This window comes from Rana temporaria, chromosome 6, assembly GCF_905171775.1.
Source record: "Rana temporaria chromosome 6, aRanTem1.1, whole genome shotgun sequence".
NCBI lineage: Eukaryota > Metazoa > Chordata > Amphibia > Anura > Ranidae > Rana > Rana temporaria.
The window spans coordinates 29,525,484-29,549,431 of record NC_053494.1 but is presented as its reverse complement, the minus strand read 5'-3'; the positions used below and the strand labels follow the sequence as shown (position 1 = coordinate 29,549,431).

Genomic DNA, 23,948 nt, shown 5'->3' with positions numbered 1-23,948 from the left:
TGCCCCACTGCAACATTGACTACTGGAGCTGCTCAACCGGTACAGCCGCCAATAATAGAACGCCTTGTACTTTATCAATGAATACAAGCTGTTCTATGATTGGACAAGGTACATGGGAGAGGCGGTGATGTCACAACCAATGTAGGTTTTGTACTTTATCAATAAATACAAGCTGTTCTATGATTGGACAAGGTACATGGGAGAGGCGGTGATGTCACAACCAATGTAAGTTTTGTACTTTATCAATAAATACAAGCTGTTCTATGATTGGACAAGGTACATAGGAGAGGCAGTGATGTCACAACCAATGTAAGTTTTGCACTTTATCAATGAATACAAGCTGTTCTATGATTGGACAAGGTACGTAAGAGAGGCAGTGATGTCACAACCAATGTAAGTTTGCAATACAAATAAAGTTTGGAAATTCAGATATAAAGTTTGTTCATCAACTTCCAAAACGAATGACCTTTACCAGTAGGACGTGACCAAATTCTTCATGTAGGTAAAACAAAAAATGCCAGCCTTGTTTTTGTAACCTGAGGTATAGGTATCTTGTCACAACATAGTTTAGATACGAGAAGAAAAGAGGCATGTGGAACAAAAGGCAATTGTATTCACATAAAAAAATCCACATTTAAGAATATTTCTTCTATCTATACATAACTCTATATATTTATATATATTTTATCAGGTCAGCTAAACTGAGGTAACGTCTCTAAGCTAGCCCTAACCTGGAATCAGAAATACCCTACAATTAAGTTAAAAAGTTAATCAGTTATCACCTTATCTACATTATTGCACTAATATTGTGAACATTAAAGACGTCTAAGGCAAAGGTAGGGGGGCGGAGTATGCTACGTAATTTGTCTAAACCACTTGGTGTTGAATGTACAGGGTCTTATGATGAGGGAAACATGGACTCAAGAACTAAGCCCTAAAACCAGGGAGAGACAAAAAAAAGGAAGGATTGTGCTCTGACCGCTTATTTCCAAAAGATATAAACACATTTTCAACAGATATACACGTCTAGAAATGATTATCTTTCTTGTTTTTTAGCCCCACGATATTGAACGCTTGGCCTAAGGTCGGCCATTTGGATTTCGGATTTGTTTTTGTAACGGGCACTGGTACTCAGTGGAAAGTTACGGCACTTCTGCTTTTTGTAGCAACGATGTAGCCCTTTACGTAGCTTGTAATTGTCTGTGCGAGGCCTGGTGATAAAACCTCCAGTACACACAGAGAAGGCTTGGTGTGCCTTGTTGTAGAAAGAACATTTGGGAGTGCCTGATGTTTGTAGCTTAGGCCAGAGGTGGCTTAGGCCAACGTTTCTAAAGTACCCCTTCAGGAACGGAAAAAAAAGCACTCCTTACCAGTCTGTTTATATTACATGTGCTACATACCCTGATATATTGACTGTAAAACTGACACACAACAAAAGTGTGTGCTATTAGCCTGGAAAGCAGATGCATCACCTATTCAAAATGGAGGTGGACGTTTTGTTCTTTGAATCCATGTTAGAAGCATGACTCAGTTCTTCAGGATCTGGTAACACCAACCGTATAGGTTGGTATGACTCAATGCACAAAATGGCTACCTTCACTTTTTTTTCAGCGATGAACCAGATTGATGGAGACAGTGCCAGTAAGATAGCATTGGACTTTTTGGAGAAACTGGATACCCAACAAATGACAGGATTTTATCCTACAGAGAATAACACACACAAAGGCGACAGAGTACTAACACAACTGTACACTTGCTACATGTGCTCTGCATAGGCAGTTGCTTGGGGGCTGGGAGGAGATTACTGCTTGTGCCTTTCCAATTATGTATTTTTTTTAGTGTTTCGAAAAACATGTTTAGGCATTGTATTGCTATATCTACAATCAGAAGGGAGACCCAGCTACCAAGGGAACGATCTTCAATGTTAACGGACCAAAGTTGTCAGGTTCATACTAAGCTTGATTAGACATGATAGAAACCAGCCTGGCCAAATACCTATTAAACCTAATATACAGATTGGCTCATCTCATTTTGAGTAGCTAAAGTGTATCCAGACCCAAGAACAAAAATGTAATATATTGTAGGTTACTGTCCCCGGAAAGAGTGGCTGCATTAGTTTCATGTTTTTCAGGCTCTTCTCCCTTTATGCTCACCTTGTAATCCTGTGTATAGCACTCTTCCTGTCTTAAAACTCGTAAAAAAGAAAAGAGTATGGATTAACTCTTTGTGGCAAACTGGGCACAGATGATAGGAAATCTTATACTCTACATTGTGACAGCAAAAAAAAAAAAATTGGGGTTTACATCCACGTTTAAGGACTGGTAAGCTTCCAAGTATTACATTTCAGTTTTTTGGGTTTAGATATCCTTTAATAATGTTTTTTATTTGCAGCAGATTCATTCTCAGGAAGGTCATTGAAGTAAATTGCAGTCCTTTTTTTTTATGGCCCGAAATACCTAACAGAGAACAAGTAAGCAAAAGTAATGAGACCTGCAATTTGGTTCTGAGTGTGGGATAACGGAGACAGCTTGTGGCTTAAATTAGAAGTATGTCGGTAGCTCCACGGTATACTTAAAGCACCTGTTTAGATTAAGCACCATATAATTTCTTTGGCAACCTCTACATCTTCCTTGCCATCGACAGGAAATCCTATGACACCCAGTGAGACCCAAGAAGAGGAGTTTGCCGGAGAAACTTTGCAACTTGATAAGCTGTACTCCTGAGCTGAATTTAACTTTTCACAGTCTGTCCCCACAATCTCCTCCCTAATATATCTGACTTACATCTAAACTTTTAGAGAGTGGGAAATTGCAGTTTTTAAATGTGTTTCAATAAGGACAATGCATCATAAGGAATGAGATTCCTCCTGCTGCAGAAAAAAAGATTAGCCTTTGTAAGTGAATCTGAGCTTAATGCTCTGGTAGGGAGAGCCTGCCACTGGAATGTTCTAGAAATACAATCCAATGGGTGACTAGGCCCACTAATGCATCCTGTTGTTGGGTGGACTGAACCTATAACTCTCTTCAGTCCTCCATGTGTCAAGAAAAGATGTTCCACCATGTCCAATGAAGTCAGAAAGTCATTGTAAAGCCTCATACACACGATCGGACTTCCATCTGACTTTTCCCTGGATTTTGGTCCGAATGGGCGTTGGCTGTGAACTTGTTCTGCATACACAAGGCAGGACATTTTCAGCCAACTTTCACCAAGTCACGTGGTTTTTCAACTCTTTACCACCACCCTTTGGGCAACTTATTCTATTGTTGTCTGATCTTTAGCATTGGTTCTGAGCGGAGTGCGTGTTTGTACTTTGGACTTTAGTCCGATGGACTTGTGTACACTTGTGTACACACGATCGGATTAGCCGACGTAGGACATTTGTTGCCGAAAAGTTTGAGAGCATTCACACCGAACATTTGGCCGATGGAGCGTACACACGGTTGGATTGTCTCATCAAATCGGTCCGTCGGACATTTGTTGGCAAAAAGTCTGATCGTGTGTATGGGCCTTTAGATTTGCAGTGGCTCTAATGCTGATTTGCTGCTGGAACGTTTACCATGATCTTCATTCTAGTTAACTTAATTCACTTTAAAGATAAAAAATGGTCAATCTCTTAATTTTGGACTGCAATTTGCAACACCTAAAAGATCCAAATTACATACCCTTTTCTAATCGTAGAGGATAATTCTAGAGCTTTCTAAGTATTATGCTGGGTCTGTGTTTCCATGGAAACTGTCTGAGCCAATAGGTGCCACTTTCACACCTCTCTGAGCCAATCTGTCTTCTACAAAGCAAACTGCCAGGGAACCAATTGCAATGAACCTGACATACTTTCAATAAGATATCCTGTCACTTGGGGTTAAAACATGAGTCTTCATTGGTTAATATTTCCTTTTGCCACAACAGATCATAATAACAAGTCACACAATTTCAGTTTGCATTTGCCTCCACCATTATCAAAGTGTCTGAAAAATAAACTGTTTTTGTTGCCCACAGCAACATCGGACTACTTACCATGGCAATAAAGACACTTTTCTCTTCATACACTTTGGTAAAAAGAACATACATTTTATATCTAGTGTTTCAGACAAGCAGATCTAATTAAAAAAAAATACCAGCCATCATAAAATGATGTATTGAAAGGAATGTAAAATGTGCCATCTTTCATAATAAATAAAAATCGATGGACTAGTCTCTTATATTAAGAGAATACCCTGGTACAGCCACTAAGATTCTATATTGTATCACAATGCAAGCCCTTTTTTTTGTTCGAAAGGTTGAACATCAACAAAAGAAGAAATGTGTTTTAAAATAACTGGGAACATTTGTTAAAACTGGTGCACAGGCAACAATGAAAAATGTTATAGCTCAAAGATACCACAAAAGACAAAAGAGAATGTTTAGGCCTTTGGTTTTGAACAGAAAAAAAGCCCATATTTGGTATATTGAGGATCAAATGCCTAACTGTCCACCATAAAACGGCCAATTTGAAGGAATGGATTGATTTGCTGCCTACCAATTCAGTTGACTCACTTTTAATTACTGAAACTTTGATGGTTTTAACCTTTTTTTGTTTCTATCAGATAAAATATATTAAGAATAGGGGATGGGGGGCAAATTAGATCAGATTCTTTAAATAACATTTATTTTTGAAAGAAGTGGAAGCTTATATTTAATTAAAAAACCTAATTGACTCACTTGTCTCCTATTTATTGTGAAGACATCTGTCTAGCTTTAAAGGGGTTGTAAAGATTAGTTTTTTATTTTCTAAATAGGTTCCTTGAGTGCCGGTTCACACTACTGCGACTTGGGATCCGACTTGTGTGGCCCCAAGTCGCGCGACATGAGAAATTACATTAAAGTGAATGAGAGCCGTTTTAATGTACACTACTGAAGTTGCTCCGACTTCAGAAAAGTTTTCTGTACTACTTCAAGGCGACTTCTAGGCGACTTGTACCCATTGATTTCAATGGAAATCGCCTCCAAAGTTGGATCAGTGTCTTAACTGAAGCAACTTTACAGGAAGAGAAAATAGTTTTCTCAGACAAACCCCTCCCTCCCACAGAGCTGATTATTGTTTGATTGGCCACTGGCAAAGTTGCTTGGAGGCGACTTGAAGTTGCCTCGAAGTTGCCTTAAAGTTGCCTCGCAAAGTCATGCCGACTTTCATGTCGCTGTAGTGTGAACCGGCACTTAAGCTAGTGCATTGTTGGTTCACCTACCTTTTCCTTTGATTTTCCTTCTAAATGATTTTTTTCTTTCTCTGAATTTCTCACTTCCTGTTCCTCATCTGTAAGCTTGCCCCCATCATCCGAGCCGATCTGGCTGGGGGTTAGTCAGCGTGCTCGCCCCCTCCCTTGGGACTACATCCCTGCGGTGAGATGCTGTGCCCATCATCCAAACCGTTCTGGCTGGGGGGTTAGTCAGCGTGCTCGCCCCCTCCCTTGGCACTACATCCCTGGGGAGAGATGCTGTGCCTATCATCCGAGCCGTTCTGGCTGGGGGGGGGGGTTAGTCAGCGTGCTCGCCCCCTCCCTTGGGACTACATCCCTGCGGAGAGATGCTGTGCCCATTATCCGAGCCATTCTGTCTGGGGGTTAGTCAACATGCCCGCCCCCTCCCTTGGTGTGGTGAGCACGCTGACTAACCCGCAGCCAGAACGTCTCGGATGATGGGGGCAATCTTACTGAGGAGGAACAGGAAGTGAGAAATTCAGACAAAGAAAAAAAACATTTAGAAGGGAAATCGAACGAAAAGGTAAGTGAACCAACAATGCACTAGCTTAAAGGAACCTATTTAGAAAAGAAAAAAACTTTACAACCCCTTTAACCCCTTAGAAATTTCATTTGAGTTGCAACACTCTCCATCAATTCACAAAAACCAAACCACCAATGAGAATGAGACCCTCTAATATTGTCAACAACTAGTGGATGCAGCTAGACAAACCCTAAAAAAAAAATCAGGACTCTTAAACAGAAATGTCATTGTTGGGTGGACTGGCCATGTAGGCTTTGGCCATGATGGCATCATTTGAGTTTGTTGGCCCATGGATCGATTATGTGTAAGAACTGATTTGAGAATGGACTAAAAATGTAGGACTTTCTTCACAATAATTGATCAGATGCCATACTGTTGAGACTTTTGCTATTAAACAACAGTTGTACAGCTTGATTGGCATCAGGATCAATGCTATCTTAAAAAATCTTACTGACAGCATGAATTGAGACTTCTGGTTGGTTCATTTTTCTAGAGGTCGTGTGCACCAGTTAAAACAAACATACTCCAAGTTGCCCTATATTCAGGGCATTAACATTTGTGGGACAGAATTCATTTAGACCAAGTCAGCTACTGTATTTATGTGTAACAGTAAAAGGGGTAGTTTATATGAGGCAAAATTGCACTAGCTCTGCTTGTGTTGTGTAATTTGTAGAGATGTGTGTACTGTAGGATTTGGTTGCCTACAGGAAAGGGGCAAGCTTGTCTGCCTTGCACAAGTTTTCAGAAATCTTGCAGTGACCACTACAGAACTGTAGTATAAAGATTCTGATCTATAAAATCAGAGGCAGGAACAACACACAGTCACGAACCCTAACGATCCTTCCAAGGTTTGATCAAAAGCTACTTTATCCCCTCCCATTCTACTCCAACATTAACCACATCAGTTTGATCAGCAAGCCATTCTCACTTTAACTTTTGTTTTGTTTTTTTGCTTGTAGGCTCATGATCAATAAACGATAAGAGGTCAAACCTGCTTTATGTCTTAAGCCATCAGGTGACCTTTACTGGAGACAATGACATCACTTTCCAATAAAGAAGAATCCAAATGTGTGTCCATTTTACACACAGATTTCAATGGCAGTTGCCAGCAGCATCTGAGCTTTGCTCTTGTCCTGTCGTCCATCTGTCCTGCCAGAGGCAGCAGTTGGCTGGCCTTGATCTGGCAGGGAGTGTGGTACACGAGGTGAAGAACCTCCCTCTGTGAGTATTGTCCTCTTGAGAGGAGTGGGGTTGTCGTGCCGCTGGGGCACAGGTGGTAGCTTTTCTCCCGGCTGCTTGCGTGTTCGGTAGGAAGGTCTACGTCTAGCTTCTGAGAGCAAGTCATACTTGATGTAGTAGAAAACCTCCTTGACCGGGCTCCTTTTTTCGGACTCTAATGCAAGAAGCCGTTGGAACATTCGTAGTGCGTTATCTGAAAACCGTCGCCACTGGGACGGAAGACCGGGCAGACGACCCTTCTGCCAGTGTACAAACTCCTCAAAGAAGGCATCTCCTGGTGATGCTGACTCCCAGGGAAAGTTGCCAGTGAGGACACAGAAGATAAGTACTCCAAAGGCCCAGACGTCCAAACTTGTCTCTACTGGAAAACCTTCTGATCGGCCAGCCTGGCACACTTCAGGGGCTGTGTATGGGATAGTGCCACTAACTCGTTTTACACGGCAGCCCACTTTACGAGTCATGCCAAAGTCAGCCAGCTTAACCCGTCGACATTCACGGTCAAAGAGAAGGACATTCTCTGGTTTGATATCACGGTGAACCAGACTCTTGCTGTGCATAAAGTCCAAAGCCAGTCCAAGTTGTTGTACGCATCGCTTCACCATGTCTTCAGGGAGGCCGACCTGGAACAGTACAAAAATGGACAGTTGCAGACCACAAATCAACAAAAACACTAGACTAATGCATGACAACCAACTAACTAACCCTGTCTTAATATGACAGATGCAGTTATATGACCACTGGCAAGGCTAAGGGAAGGTGGATGTGGCGTTTTAAAAATTTTGCCAAATTGGGAGCCGAGATTGGTTTGCAACACTTCATTTTATATTTGAAAACTTTGGAGGTAAGCTAAACAGGACACAAGTCACTATCAAGCCTTTCAGGTTAATAAAGGTAAAAGTGGGCATTTTATGGTTCTCTCTTTTAGGCCACCATTTAGGGCTGGATTGTCCTCAATTCAGATACTCACCTGCCCAGCGGATCAAGCATTGTCATGCTGTGTTTCTGTCCACCATCCTAGCTCTGATGTCATCAATTATGCCGCGTACACACGATCAGTCCATTCGATGAGAACGGACCGATGGACCGTTTTCATCGGTTAACCGATGAAGCTGACTGATGGTCCGTCGCGCCTACACACCATTGGTTAAAAAAACGATCGTGTCAGAACACGGTGACGTAAAACACAACGACGTGCTGAAAAAAATGCTTCCAAGCATGCGTCGACTTGATTCTGAGCATGCGTGGATTTTTTAACCTATGGTTGTGCCTACTAACGATCGTTTTTTCCAATCAGTTAGGAATCCATCGGTTAAATTTAAAGCAAGTTGGCTTTTTTTAACCGATGGTTAAATAACCTATAGGGCCAACACACCGATGAAAACGGTCCATCAGACCGTTGTCCTCTGTTTAACCTATCGTGTGTACGAGGCCTTACTGTGTGCCTTACTGTGTGCCTCTTCCTTGTTCAGGTAGCCTGATCCCTGATGATACACTTTAGGCCCACCCTCCTCCACCTTCTGTGAATGGAAAGCATCCTGGGTTATGTGATACATATCCTAGGAGACTTCACAGTGTGAGAGGCATCATTCTCCCCTGGGCAAGCATGGTGGCATGCAAAAAGCATGAAAAAAGTAATCACATACTGAAGATAAAAAAAAATCGTATTAGGGGCGGGTGCAAGCATGCCCAGTAAATCCAGACCAGGAAGTTTTGCTTTAACACAGGAGAAAAAGCTCCATGATTGAAGAAGATCCAGCTAATAGGAGATCTCGTCCTGTCAAATTGTTTTATTGTTTTTACTCAACTTTCATTTTTTTTCTATTCTGCTGGCTTTGGATGTCTAAAGCACACCACTTAGCCTAACTTATTTTTTACTGGTCCTCTGCGCTGTATCTGCTTCTCTCGCAACCTCCTTCCGAATTCCTCTTCCATGGCGGCTGGTATCTGTACCTCTCCTCTCCTCTTCTGCTATCCGAACCTTGGATCCAGGTGGAGGTTGGACTGCAGGAAGTATCCCACTGCCGATCACCAATGTAACGGAACGTCCCACACTGCGCTTGAGTGCTTCCGTCATATACCGCTTCCTATCAGTCTGGATATAGATATCAGATATTCCAGCTACTCACAAGCACACAACCAGATGAGATTTGTGTGCTTGTGAGCAGCTGGAATATCTGATATCTACATCCAGACTGATAGGAAGCGGTATATGACGGAAAGCACTCAAGCGGAGTGTGGGACGTTCCGTTACACACACCACTTAGCGTAGCTTATTTTTTTTTCTTAGCAGCAGTGTGGCTGCGGTATAGCCATACCAGTGCTTTTTAAATATATCCCTAAAGGCTGGTATAGATGGTTCAAATCTCGGCCGGTTCAGCAGGGACTGGCCTGAGATTCTAACCATCTATGGGTAGGCTGACTGTACCCAAGTCGATCCATCAATCAACTTGGGTACAACCAGCATGTCAGATTTCTAGCATGCGATTATTGCCAGCGGCTATAGCTGCTAGCAATAATCATTGTGCTCTCCCAGCAGGGATGGTTCCCTGCTTCCCCCACCTGAAGAACACAATAGCTTCACTGGAGAAACTGACTGTGTTGATGGGGGAATTTGATTTTCTTTCTTGCAACCTGCCTTCGTTTTTTTTTTTGCAGTATTCCATGGACAGCATTATCTATTCACTGAATAGTTTTCCATTTTACACAGATGTATTTTCTAATGCTTACATCACCCAAATACTACTAGCTACAACTGGTGCCATAACTAGCAAAGAATAAAAAAATGAAAACATAATTGACTTTTTAAAAGAAAATACATGAAACAAAGCAGTGTGGCACTTCGGCTATGGGGAGGAGTCATGCTGGCTACATCTGAATGCACACCCAGCCAACCAGAGAGGCTTATGAGGAATATCATGTGATCCAGAATGACTGATCTCACCTGTGGCGGAATAATATCAAAGAGGTCCCCAGCTGGAGCGTACTCCTGAGCGAAGACGTAGCAGTCCTCCGTCTGGAAGAGGACATGAAAGGCTCTTATAATGAAAGGGCTGCAGGAAAGAGCACTGGTCACACTGAACTCCCGCAGGAAACTCTTCAACTTGGTCTTGTTCTTGTTGACAAATTTTAAAGCCATCTTGTTGCCTGATAATGAAGACAAATGTTAAAATTAAAACCTTAACTGACTGACATTTAGGGCTCATTTACATTTCAACACACATTAACGACTAGTTTACACTTGGTTCAAAACCAGGCTTCGGACAGGCTTTGTTAAAGCTCTCTGAACGCCAGTCAAAGGCTCCCAAATTCCTAAACAGAATTTTCAGCTCTCCCTATTCCTTCAAATGAATGGCTCTTCTGACCCAGAGCAAAGACTATGCACTGCATGACATTCTTGGTGGCAAACCTGGTAGAAAGTTCAAAATTTGCAAACTTTGCAGATCCTGGAGGTTCAAAGCAAACCTGAAGCTCATCAATGGTGACAACTGTCTAAAATGGGAGCTTCCTCACTTTGGGAAGATCTCCTCTTATTTCCTGTTGCTTCTTCAGATTTTCTAGATGTAGGAAGAGGTCTTTGGCCAACACAGAGAAGTCCAACTCAATGGACAATCTACCTGCAAATGGGACCCTATCCTTCTCTCTTCCTGTAAAATGGGTAAACACACATGAACACCTATTCCATATTGACTACCGTTCCCAGTAGGTTTGAGGACTGGCAGGTGTCTCACCAGCATCTTTCAAGGTGAGATGTCCTCAGGATCTGAAGGCTGCAGTTGTCCAACCAAAATAAGTAGAAATACACACCGCCAGTATTGCATAGCATACATTTATCTTCCAGTACATTTTTCGCCCCTTAAATTGCCCTTACCTGTACTCTTGTGCGACACGAGCTCCACTCTGCCATAAGTTCCCTTCCCCAGTTCCCGTATGAATTCATAGTGCTTCTGTACTTCACCCCCAGACAAGCTTCGGATGGCTAAAGCCTGCATATCTTCCGTAATCACAGGGACACCACAGCAGCCCAGCTTCCGCGTCGGTTCCTGGTCCACCGAGCCGGCACTCATGTTAACACTGTATGGAAACACACAGACCTTGCTGTAATAATCAGGGATACTGGAATTTATTTATTACAGGTATTAATATAGTGCCAAAACTTTACACATATTGTTCATTCACATCAATCCCTACCCAGAAGGAGCTTACAATCTAAGGTACATACCTCACATGCGTACATACACACACACATACACTGGGGCCAATTTAAACAGAAGTCAAGTAACCTATCAGCATGTCTTTGGAGTTAGGGTGTTAGAGGGTTAGGGTTAGAGTTTCCCCTTGAAGAAGAAGGCTAGAACACAGTAATTGGAATAGGGACCTCCCCCAGAGGTCAAAGGAAGAGGAAGGCGGGTTCCCAGAGGTCATTGGTCAGGAGGCGTGGCTGACCCACCCCCACCAAAGTGTTCCGCCTACCCCAACTAAGTTGGGGAATGAAAAAAGCGGGGGAAAAGCGTTTTGAATAGCGGGAGGAGTGAGACCTTCAGGAGACTGCTACACATTGCTATATCACTATAGGAAGGTGTGGAGTGTGGCCTCAGGCAGACTCCACATTACGTCCCCGCATGGCTATACCTCCCTGTGGCACAACGCGGCCCTGCCCGAATTTAATCTTATCCGGGACACTGAGGCGTTTCCGGTACGCTCAGCTACGCCACGCATTCCATGCTCAGTTTCCTCAGGAAGACCTATCTCTAGCAGATAACCCCTTGATGGCAGAAATCAAATACCCAGACCCCAAAAAGTTGATATCTCAATTCCACACTATGCTGACTCTTCGGGGGGCGACCACGTCGGCCTATGCATTGAAATCACGATGGGAGGGAGAGGTGGGCCCCCTGGAGGATGATGAGTGGAGCGATGCTCTGAATGCATGCAAATTCGTATCCCCTAAATTATCGGACCGCCTCACACAAACCTTTATTGTAAACAGGGCCTACCTCACACCCCTTAGGGTATCTAGATACAGGAGGGGCTTTCCCGCTGCTTGCCCGATGTGTGGCCAGGCTCTGGGCACCTTTTTCCACTTAATGTGGCAGTGCATTAAGATTCAAGCATTCTGAGAACAGGTGGTGAGGTTCTTGCATGACAAGATGGGATCCCCCATAAATATGGACGTTGGTCACCTATAAGTCGGGAACCTGTAAACTATCTGAAGGAGATCCAGGCTAAGTCTATTAAGGAGAATCACCTCCGTTATCTCAATTTCAAGGAGGCTCTTTGGCAGAGATTTTTCCTCTAAGTTCCGAGTGATACTCCGGCTGCCAGGTCAGTGAGAGAGGCCTGTCCAGGTACACTAAGTCCACTCAGGCAGGAGTGGTGCAAGAAGTGTTACACGTTGGAACAGGACTGTTTTCCTATTACTACGCCTGAATCTGCTGTTCTCCTTCTACTTTCAACTCTAACTTTCACCACAAGTTTTACTGTTTTTACCGGGCTGGGTAATAAAGAGCACAGAAAAAGACATTCCGTTACTGCTACTTTCACCATACACTCCTAGACGTCGGAGGAGCCATGAGGTAACATGCCACCCAAAACAAACCAGCAGCTCCTTCAGGGGTAGTGCTACATTTAAATACACCCATGTGAACGAAACCTTATATGAGTTCTAATCCTTTCACAGTCAATCTAACCCCAAAAAACTTTTGGATTTCGATATTCTTTAATGCATAAAGTTTTGAGGACACGGAATACATTTCTGCGACTCTGCAATCTAGACTGCAAGTTGCTGCTTTTGCTGTCGGCACAAATGGACCTGGCAATAGAAGTGCTAGACTACTGCCAGTCTTAGATTACTTTGGAGGATAGTTTCTGAGAGACATCTGCTCTTCTTCTTCCACGGGCCTTTGGCATCGGGGCCTTGTGGGAGGAGGAGGCCTGCTAATCCCATGACCAGCAAGTTGGTAGATTATCATACAAAACAGATGATCATACGGTGACACCTGATACACTAATGACTGGAAGGCTTGTCTAGTAATGCCTTGTTGGTTGACTGATCCCTTTAAGGCACTGTTACTTGAGATGCCCTCTAACAGCTTTACGTGGCTATATTCTTCTAAATGATCTTTCTTGATGTGCAAGCCTGGGAACTTTTGGAGAAACGTGAGGCTGAGATGCAGTAGTGAGAGAGTCTTTAAAGGTTTGGTTTGACAGTGACAGACCTTTACAAGAGTGTTAAATGACGGTAATATGATTCCCAAAACAAAGAGAATGGCAAATCATGACAATATGGGGGCAACAAATGGGTAATCATGACAATACACGGGCAGCAAATGGGCAATTATAACAATACATGGGCAACAAATGGGCAATCATGACAATACATGGGCAATCAATACACACATGTTAAAGCAGAGGTCCATTCATTGTAGCCCAGGCAGCCACATCTCTTTTCAGGCACTCTAGCAGCATTTCCCAACTTATTTTCTTTATACACATTCTTTAATTGGCTAGAAGAAGATACTCATAGCTAGAAACTCTCTTGCTTGGTCTGGTTTGATTACCTAGCCTCCAGGCTTCTGAGAGTTTCTTCAGACATAGCCACCAATTGGCTGACACCTGCATCAGCTGCAGTCAGGGCCGTCTTTAATGTTGATTGGACCCTGGGAAAAAAAATTATTGGGGCAATTTTGCTCTCCACCTGCTCTGAGACATACAATAAATATCAGCTAGACTTAAAATTGACTGTATCAGATCAGGCAGTGATTGCGATTGGTTACCAGAGGTTACAGCATACCATTTCCACTTACAGACTGGTTGCTAGAGGTTACAGCACACATCACGGCTCACTGATTAGTTGCTAGAAGTTACAGCACATGATTTCTTCTTGTTGATTGGTTGCTAGAGATTGCTGTACAGTAATACTGCTCACTGATTGGTTGCTAGAGGTTACAGCACATCATCTCTTCACTACAGAGGCTCATTATATAAATATAAATGCTGCCTTTGTTTACATATGGATGCCGCCGGTCTCAGCTATTTACATATGAATGCTCCTGTTATTTACATATGAATGATGGTTATTTACATGTAACCACAGGTCTGCAGGAAAGTCTTCTGTACACAAAAACAGGGCAGAGCTGGGCAGCATTAGTAGCAGCACTTCACACTGAGATATCAGGACACAGCAATTTTTTTTTTTTTTAAAGGGACAAGGGATTTAAACTGGGGTAGTTGGCAAGTATGAGGCAGCTGCTTTGGGCCCCACAACAATGACAGGGCCCAGGGCAGATTCCCCTTTTGCCCTGCCTTAAAGATGGCCCTGGCTGCAGTGGCATGCTGGCACTACAGAGGAGTAGAGAGGCGGGGGTGCGGACTGTGCTCTGTCCATCCCACATTTTGCCACAATGCGCTGTGTGTGCAGCTGTTGGCCTCTTCAATTTGCCATGGCATGCTCAATGCTGCTGCTACCTCTGCATTTTGCCATGTGCATTTTGCCTGCCTAGAGTCTCGTGCTCCCTTTTTTCAAAAAATTCCCAGTTATAGCGATCCTCGGGGAGAAATCATTGCTACATCTATTCCTAGCTACTCTTTCATAGAGATTACTGTTTTCCCGGCCAGCAGTATACTCCAGTTACAGGGAACTTTCAGCATACCACAAGTCCAGGCTTGTAAAATAGCTGGAGTCCCTGGCCTAATACCAAAGAATTTCCAGTTATTGCTTTTGCTATCCTCTTGTTCTGAAAATACTGCTTACCTGGTTGTGGTAACAATCCAATGGCATCAATACTTTGATTGGCAGGCCCAGAATAAGCATGCAGATCAGGCCACTTGCTTATTCTCTTCCTCACATCTCCCCTAGAATTCAGCACCGTGACTTGTCCTGTTGTGTAGAGCAGTGTTTCTCAACTCCAGTCCTCAGCCCTGGTTTACACTGGGCTGCGGGAGTGAAGCCGTGCGAGTTCAGCTGAACTCGCACGATTTCACTCCCGCCGGCAGTCCCGATTTCGGCCGCGATTTAAGAGACATCTGTGTAGGTTTCTGCACAGATGTCTATGTAAATCGCGGCCCGAAATCGCAAAAAGTAGTACAGGAACTACTTTTTGAAATCGGTGCAGCGCCACAGATGCGGCGTCGCACCGATTAGGACAGTGTCATTGCCGGCAATTGGCAGCAAATGCCTCCGATTTGAGATGCAATTTCACATGTGAAATCGCATCTCAAATCGAAGGAAATCGTACCCAGTGTGAACCTGGGCTCAAGGTGCTTCAACAGGTCATGTTTTCAGAATTTCTCTCAGATGAAATGGCTGTGGTGATTACTAAAGCGGTAAAACTGATCAAATCACCTGTGCAAAATAATGGAAAGCCTGAAAACATAACCTGTTGGGGCGCCTTGAGGACTGGAGTTGAGAAACCCTGGTATAGAGCAGCGGTCACCAACCAGTGGTCCATGGACAACTTATGGCCCATGAGAAAATGTTGGTGGTCCCCAGGGGTTCTGCTACAAATCAACATTGTGACAGATGTATACTGCCTCATTGTTGTTTCCAATGTTTTTCTCAATATGCGCTGACAGTCATTACTCAGTCAATATAAAGAATATCTTTTATAGAGATCCTTAACCACTTCAATAAAAAACCCTTTCACAGGGCCTACTTTAATATTTATTGGACCTTGGGCAAACATTTTTTGGACCCACCCTAACACACTTATCAACTTTTTGCTGGCAGTGTGGGCCTGGGGCAGCTTTCCCTTTGTCCCTGCATTAAAGATGGCCCTGCCCTTTCACCCCCTTCCTGCCATGACAAATTGTCAGCTTTCAGCACTGTTACACTTTGAATGACAATTACTCATTATTTAAGTCAAGCAACACTGTACCCAAATTAAATTTTTATAATTTTTCTGAGACAAATAGGCTTTCTTTTGGTGGTATGTAAACACCACTGGGGTTTTTATTTCTTTGCTATTAAAAAAAAAAACATTCAGTCGTTTCTATTATACAATTTTGCAAATAAACAACCTTACTTCATAAATTTAGGACAAAATGTATTCCGCTACACTTCTTTGGTAAATAAACCCAAATCAGTGTATATTATTTAGTCTGTGTGAAAGTTATAGAGTGAAGCCCTAGAATGACAGTAACCCCCCCCCCCCCCCCCAATTACCATTTTCTGGAAAGTAGACAACTTAGGCTGCATTCACACCTGAACGCAGCGTATTTTACCGCGGTTTGCCGCGACAAATTGCAGCGTTTTGTCCCGCGATTTGCTGCGACAAAACGCGGTAAAATACACCGCGGTAACATACACATTGTCGGCTATAGCTGAACGCCGAAAGCCGCCTGAAAAAAAGGTCCTGGACTTGTTTTGAGCTTCAGGCGTTTCGGCGTTCGGCGTGGAGATGTGAACCATCTCCATAGCCGACAATGTAAAATCACCCCTCCAGCGTATTGCAGGCTGCAATAGCGTCACGCTACAGGCGACAATACGCCTAGGTGTGAATGCAGCCTTAAGGTATTTATTAAGAGGCATAATAAGCTTTTTAAAGTTGTAATTTTTTGTCAAGATTTTTTGGAAAATTAAGAAATTTTTCACCAACAACTGGGCGCGCTATTCCTTCTATTTACACCAATGATGGAGCATAATTCCTCCCACTGTTATAAATGATGGAACACTATTCCTCCCACTGACACCAAAGATGGGGTACTATTCATCCCACTGGTACCACCGATGGGGCACTTTTCCTCCCATTAACACTGACGATGAGGCACTTTTCCTTCCACTGACACTAATACAGTGGCGGCTGGTGCTCAAATTTTTTGGGGGGGCACAAACAAACTGAAAACAAAATCATCAATTGCAGCATCACTGGGCCCATCAAACGCAGCTACTGCGCCCATCAGTTGCCGCCACTGAGTCATCAAATGCAGCCACTGTGCCCATCAATTGCCGCCAGTTTGCCCCATCAATTGCTGCCAGTTTGCCCAATCAAATGCTGCTATTTTCCCCCTTTAAATGCCGCCAGTTTGTCCCATCAATAGCCGCCAGTTTGCCCCATCAAATGCCGCCACTTTGCCCCATCAAATGACACCAGTTTTCCCCATCAAATGCTGTCAGTTTCCTCCAAGTCCTTGATGTCTTCTCCTGTCCTCTTCATGTCATCTCTGCTATGATTGGACGCCTGATAGGTCCAATCACAGTGCCTGTCGCTTCAGCCAATCAGGTGACCGGTAACCAGACCCGGTGCACCTGATTGGCACGGGGCCGGACACCTGAATAGGGGGTGGCAGCAACGACAATAGATAGATTCATGCAATGCATGAATCTATCTATTGCTGATTGACAGGTGCAGGAGAGAGGGGGCTGTGCTCCTGCGCCCTCTATTGACGCACCGCCACTGCACCAATAATAGGGCTCTATTCCTTCCACTGACACCATTGATGGGGAACTATTCCTCCATCTATTGACCCTAGGCACTATGTAATTGTTTTACTTCCAGTGACCACAATGCCTGAGGTACTGATTACTCCCACTGACTGGGACATTTTCTACACTCACTGGCCACAGTCCGGCACCCTACAGTCTGAAGGACAGTAAACGGTCCTTTTGTTTAGAACGTTTGGAGACCTTTGGTCTAGATGGTGTTAGCCTCAGAATTTTCGAATGGTCGCCATGCTAGGATACTTTTTGGAAATGCAACATTCCAAGCACAGGCACCTTTACTAACACTTTTATGTTATTTATCTGCATGGCTTTTGAAATGTCTGCTTGTAACATTACCACTTAGAACTTTAAGATATAAAAAAGAATGTCAGGAGAAGTTAGGCAAGAGGTGAGTCTATTTACTCAGAACACTGTCAATATACCAATCGTACAGCTAATATATAGAGAATCTTATATCCCATTGATTTTCAGTGTCTGGGCACCGGCAGGCCTTCTGTCAATGCCTAACTGTGATTTTAGCGATGCAGACACAGGGTAATTGATGGAACACAGTGCTGGATAATGCTCCACTTATTTTAATCAATAAGTCACTTTTATCCAGCCGGTGACCATTCCAGGCTTTTGCCAATGTTGTATAATGTATCCCCCCCCCCCCCCCCCCGTCTACATTATGCTTTTTTGCATTTAAATTTGTTACGAAGATGGCGTGCTTAGACAAACAGCAATGTATTAAATGCTCAAAGTAACAAGTTTTCCCGAATGTCAGTCAATTCACAATTGGTGTAGCCATTTTGAATGTCTAGAGCTCCATTGTTGAAGTTTTGAATAGAGAGGGTGACAAACTGCTGATTTGGCATTTTTAGCATTCATAATATTCAGTACATGTTACGTTACAGAAAGCTGGAGACATGCGCTGCCATACTACAGGGGGCTGTGGACATAAGGGTCATTGGAGACTGGAGATGTACTACAAGAGACAGTTGGAGACATGGAGGACATGTAACCTGAGGCTGCTAGAGATCAGAACTGTAATGCAGAGAGAAGGAGGGTGGTAGACATCTGCTGAATAAAGAATAAGAATTTGGGTAGGAAAACCAACTTTATGAGATTCACATATCCCACTGGTCCAAGGGGAAGAGACCACCAAGCATTATAGTTATTGCTAACTTGACCCAAAAGTAGTTCTTAGATTTTTTGGGGGGGTTTTCAGATTGGAGAGTGCAGTTTTTTCTGGGCCTGCCTTTGTGCATCTCCTCGGGAGAGCTCTCTCCAAGTACTTGGTGGACTACATTTGGCAGGTCCCTAAGGGGCAGAATCTGCCTGTTTCAGCCTAGATGAACTAGAGCAGTGGTCATCAACCCTGTCCTCAGGGCCCACTAACAGGCCAGGTTTGCAAGATAACTGAAATACATCACAGGTGATATCATTTGCTGCTCAGTGATTGCAGTACAGTATTCTAGTCTGCATCTCCCGGGCCGCCTTTAAAGCAGGGCAAAAGGGGCAGCTGTCCTGGGCCCTGTCATTGTTGTGGGGCCCAAAGCAGCTGCCTCATACCTGCCAACTACCCCAGTTTAAATTCCCTTGTCCATTGATGTTTTAGTCCCGTGCTGTGTCCTGATATTTCAGTGTGAAGTTCTGTTACTAATGCTGCCCAGCTCTGCCCTATTGTTGTGTACAGATGATTCACCTGCAGACACTGTGGCCCAGATTCTCAAAGGCGTTACGACGGCGCAACACCATTAGCGCCGTCGTAACACCTCATCTGGCCCCGGGTATCTATGCGACTGATTCTCAGAATCAGTTGCGCATAGGTACCCATTAGATCTGACAAGCGTAAGGCTGTTACGCTGTCAGATCTTAAAAGTAATTTTTTTCCCGCCGCTAGGTGTCGCATCGTCGCTTTTCCCAGTCGTCTATGCAAATGAGGTAAGTACGGCGATTCCCGAACATACGCGAGGTCGACGCAGCGAATTAACGTCGTTTGCGTAGCGTACCCGACGCGTAAGGTTGCCCCTGCTAATTAGCAGGCGCAACCAATGTTAACTATGGCCGTCGTTCCCGCGTCGAATTGAATAAAAATTACGTCGTTTGCGTAAGACGTCCGTGAATGGCGCTGGACGCCATTTACGTATACATCTAGGCAAATGACGTCGGGGCGACGTCATTTAGCGCAATGCACGTCGGGTAATTTACCCGACGGAGCATGCGCAGTACGCTCGGCGCGGGAGCGCGCCTAATTTAAATGGTGCCCGCCCCATTTGAATTGGGCGGGCTTGCGCCGAGCAATCTAACGCTACACCGCCGCAAGTTTACAGGTAAGTGTTCTGAGAATCAGGATGTAAACCTGTAGACCTGCGGCGGTGTAACGTAGAGCTCATACATTACGCTGCCCAGGAGCAACGCTAATGTATGAGAATCTGGGCCTGTGTTTACATGTAAATAGCAGCGGCATTGATATGTAAATAGGGGTGGTATTCATATGTATATCATGCCTCCCTGAGGTCATATCCACCATCACCTATTCTGAATGCTGCCCACTGGGGAAATAAAGGGGCATGCTTGAAAGTCCTGCCTAAAACTGTGGTCATTAAGCTTACCATCTGCCTGTTCTGCAAAGGTAAGCGAATTGATTGTATTACATTAGTGGTCAGTGTAAACCCCTATTACATTGGTGGCCAGTGTTAAAACTCCTCTTTTATATTGGTAGTCGGTAAAAAAAAAAAAAACAGCATTGCCATTGATCGAAAGGAGAGCGAAACTGCATGGAGGGGGGAGGGCCCAAGAAATGTTTTGCCCAGGGTCCAATCAATATTAAAGACTGCGCATCTCCCCAAGGTAATACATAAACTCTGGCCTGTTAGTGGGCCCTGAGGACAGGGTTGATGACCACTTTGCTCGGTCAGGATCCTGGCACCCTAGGGGTTCCGGGATTAGGCCCTTCCTCTTCAGAGGTTGGACCATTTTGTACCCTTGTGCACTTTTTTCCATGTGCAGTGATTTCACGGTTCACATTTTTTTGTTCACTTCAGACAAAGCTGTGCACATGTGTTGACGCTCATGTTAAAGTACAAAGGTGTGAACAGGATCTAAATCACTGAGCTCCATTTATTTATTAAAAAGCCAACAGAAACCAATGAGATGTTTTGGAGATCGCCTATCTGGAACGTGGGAGGTGTAATCCCCGATTGAAGTAAGCAGCCCTGGAATCCCACAGAACATGCACAGTGATGAGGCCTGAGAACAGGCTGGAAAACCTCCGCTCTTTACATATGAAATCGATTAGCAGATTCATGAAAAGCCCTTCATAAAGTCATCTCCATCTATTATATCCGCCAAGCTGTATCTTCCCCGCCTGATTATATATCAAATCGTACCCTTGATCTCATATACCTCTACAATGTGATCATAAGGCGGCTTTGTTCCATTTCCCCTTCTACATCTCCCCTATGTACAATCTCGGTCATTGTGTCACTGCGTGGTGACTGGAACAATGGAAAAAACAGGCATAATGAGTGAGCGTTGGGTAGCTGAGCGGAGGGCGGCGGTGGCATTCTTTGCAGCGGTATGCAGGGGGTTAAGGCGGAATTGGTCTCCTGTGTGATCTCCACATTCAGAGTACAGTCAGTCCTCTTGTCATCGTGTCACCCTGTGGTGGGAGAGCCAGCAAAATGAAGCATATTAAATTCCATCCCTGGCCTCATTGTCTGCACAGTGTCAGGTTCCTGAACCTCTCATAGACCAACAGATATTCCATAGATCATCTAACACACGGATTAACCCTGCACCCACTACACACTATAAGGCCCCTTTCACACGGACGGATAGAATGGTGCTTTTATCTGCGGATTTTCTAGTTTTCTACCGCAGCTAAAAGCACACAATGTTTTCCTATGGCCCCGTTCACACACAACGTTTAGCTGTGATTTTGTTGCATGCGGTTTGGTGCGAATAGAAAAAATAGAATTGAATGCGTCCAGGAGCGATTTAGCGCAGCTATATGCACTTAACCGCAGGTAATTGCAGTCTTTTGTGTCAACTGCGGATAGCAGCGTGAGAAAAAAAAAAAGAACAACAGGAAGCACATCATAATCAAAAATAAATAAAAAGGGTTGCTATGGAAATGACTACCGCAGCTAAACGCGACCGCATGTAACCGCACGTAATCGCAATGTACAAATGCAGCTAATCAAAGTGCCCAGAGCACTGAAAAAGTACATGCTTTTAATTGCGGCAAAATTGCCGTCCGTCTGAAAGGGGCCTAAAGAGACCAACCATGGATACAGCCCATGGCAATCGCCACGCATTCCTTTTCATCAGAACAATAACTGTAATATAATGAAATATCTATTCACCAGTCTATTTATCTGTGTCATGGCTGACTACGTCCCATTGTCTCTCTAAGGTCCCGTACACACGACCAAGTTTCTCGGCAGAATTCAGCCAGAAACACGATCAGAGCTGTATTCTGCCGAGAAACCCGGTCGTGTGTACACTTTTGGCCGAGGAAACCGACGAGGAACTCGTCGAGCCAAATAGAGAACATGTTCTCTATTTCCTCGTTAGTCAATGAGGAAACTTGGCTCGCCGAGATCCTCGGCGGCTTCACAAGGAACTCGACGAGCAAAACAATGTGTTTTGCCCGTCGAGTTTCTCGGACGTGTGTACGGGGCCTAACTCATGTGTTTGTCAACCTATATCTCTATCTATGCATGTATCTAATATCTGATTATCTATGCTAATATCTATCCATCTATCTATCTATCTATCTATCTATCCACCCTAATCTATCTATCTATCTATCCATCCATCTATCTATCTATCTATCCATCCATCTATCCACCCTAATCTATCTATCTATCTATCTATCTATCTATCTATCTATCTATCTATCTATCTATCTATCTATCTATCTATCTATCCACCCTAATATATCTATCTATCCATCCATCTATCTATCTATCTATCTATCCATCCATCTATCCACCCTAATCTATCTATCTATCTATCTATCTATCTATCTATCTATCTATCTATCCACCCTTATCTATCTATCTATCCATCCTAATCTATTTATCGATCTATTTATCTATAATACACCAACTCATGTCTGTCTGTCAGCCTATGAAAGTATGCATCTTTCTAATGCCTATTTAACCGTATCAACCTTATCTATCTATGTATCTATCTTGTATCAATCTGTCTATTTGCCTCACGCATGTCTGTCTATCTATCTATCTATTGATCTGTTCATAGGTGTGCCTATTTATCCACAACAACCTCATCTATCTATCTATCTATCTATCTATCTATCTATCTATCTATCTATCTATCTATCTATCTATCTATCTATCTATCTATCTATCTATCTACCTATCTATCCATCCTAATCTATCTATCTATCCATCCTTATCTATCTATCTATCTATCTATTTATCTATCTAGCCATCCATCCTAATCTATCTATCTATCTATTGATCTGTTCATAGGTGTGCACAGGGGGAGTGCCAGGTGTATCTATCTAATGCCTATTTATCCATAACAACCTTATCTATCTATCTATCTATCTATCTATCTATCTATCTATCTATCTATCTATCTATCCTAATCTATCAATCTATTTACCTATATTACCTTACTCATGTCTGTCTGTCAGCCTATAAATGTATGCATCTTTCTAATGCCTATTTAAACGTGTCAACCTTATCTATCTATCTATCTCTCTCTTATCAGTCTGTCTATTTGTCATATGCAGTCTGTCTGTCTATCTTTATCGACTATCTTATGTCTGTTATGTCCATTTGTCTATATATCTATAATTCATCTATTTATCCATCTCATGTCTGTATGTTTATACATTTTGTGCCCTTCTTTCTGTCTGCTTGACCCAATATCTATTCATCTGTCTATCTATCTGTTTATCCATCTTACACCTATCTATAAACTTCATGTCTGTTGTATGTCTTTCCATCTGTCTATGCATGTATCTAATTTATCTATCTATCTATCTCATTCTATCATCTGCCCGCGTATTCATCTCATACCTGTTAATCAATCAATCAATATATTGGTCTATCGATCTTTATCTATCATCTATCAATCTGTTGCATATATGTCTTTTTACAGTATGTCTTATGTTATCTACCAGCCTATCTACTATCAATCTATTAATCTTTGGCATATCATATCTTTGTGGAAGACAGGGGCGTTGCCCTACAAAAGATAGCAAAGACCCTTTACATCGGGGTCCCCAGGGAGCCCCGCTTTACATCAGGGTCCTCAGAGAGCCCCCCTTTACATCAGGGTCCCCAGAGCTGCTCCTTTTCTAGCATTAAATATAAGCCTCCTAAAATGTTTTACCTTCTTTAAATTCGCAACCTGTGAAGGGGGAGGCGGGGGCACTGGTAGCAGCCAGGTCTAAATGAGAAGGTTCCCCACTGGGAGGGGTAGTGGACTAGCAACCAACCACCAAGGAGCCAGTGAGCCAGGGAGGTGTGGCAGCAGCCAGCCCAGGACA

At 43.4% G+C, this 23,948-nt stretch overlaps 1 protein-coding gene across 2 annotated transcripts in view; it reads right to left on the bottom strand.

Annotated features, from left to right (window-relative positions):
• Window positions 1-5,835: 5,835 nt before the first annotated feature.
• Window positions 5,836-23,948, bottom strand: part of SBK1 (SH3 domain binding kinase 1) — a 37,810-nt gene continuing 19,697 nt past the window's right edge. For both annotated transcript variants that reach the window (XM_040356556.1, XM_040356557.1), the window contains exons 2-4: window positions 10,865-11,067; window positions 9,938-10,140; window positions 5,836-7,616 (exon numbers count right to left, since the gene is read on the bottom strand). In XM_040356556.1, coding sequence (XP_040212490.1) covers window positions 6,837-7,616; window positions 9,938-10,140; window positions 10,865-11,060 — 1,179 coding nt within the window. In that variant the 5' untranslated portion in view covers window positions 11,061-11,067 and the 3' untranslated portion in view covers window positions 5,836-6,836. The remainder of the gene's footprint in view (window positions 7,617-9,937; window positions 10,141-10,864; window positions 11,068-23,948) is intronic.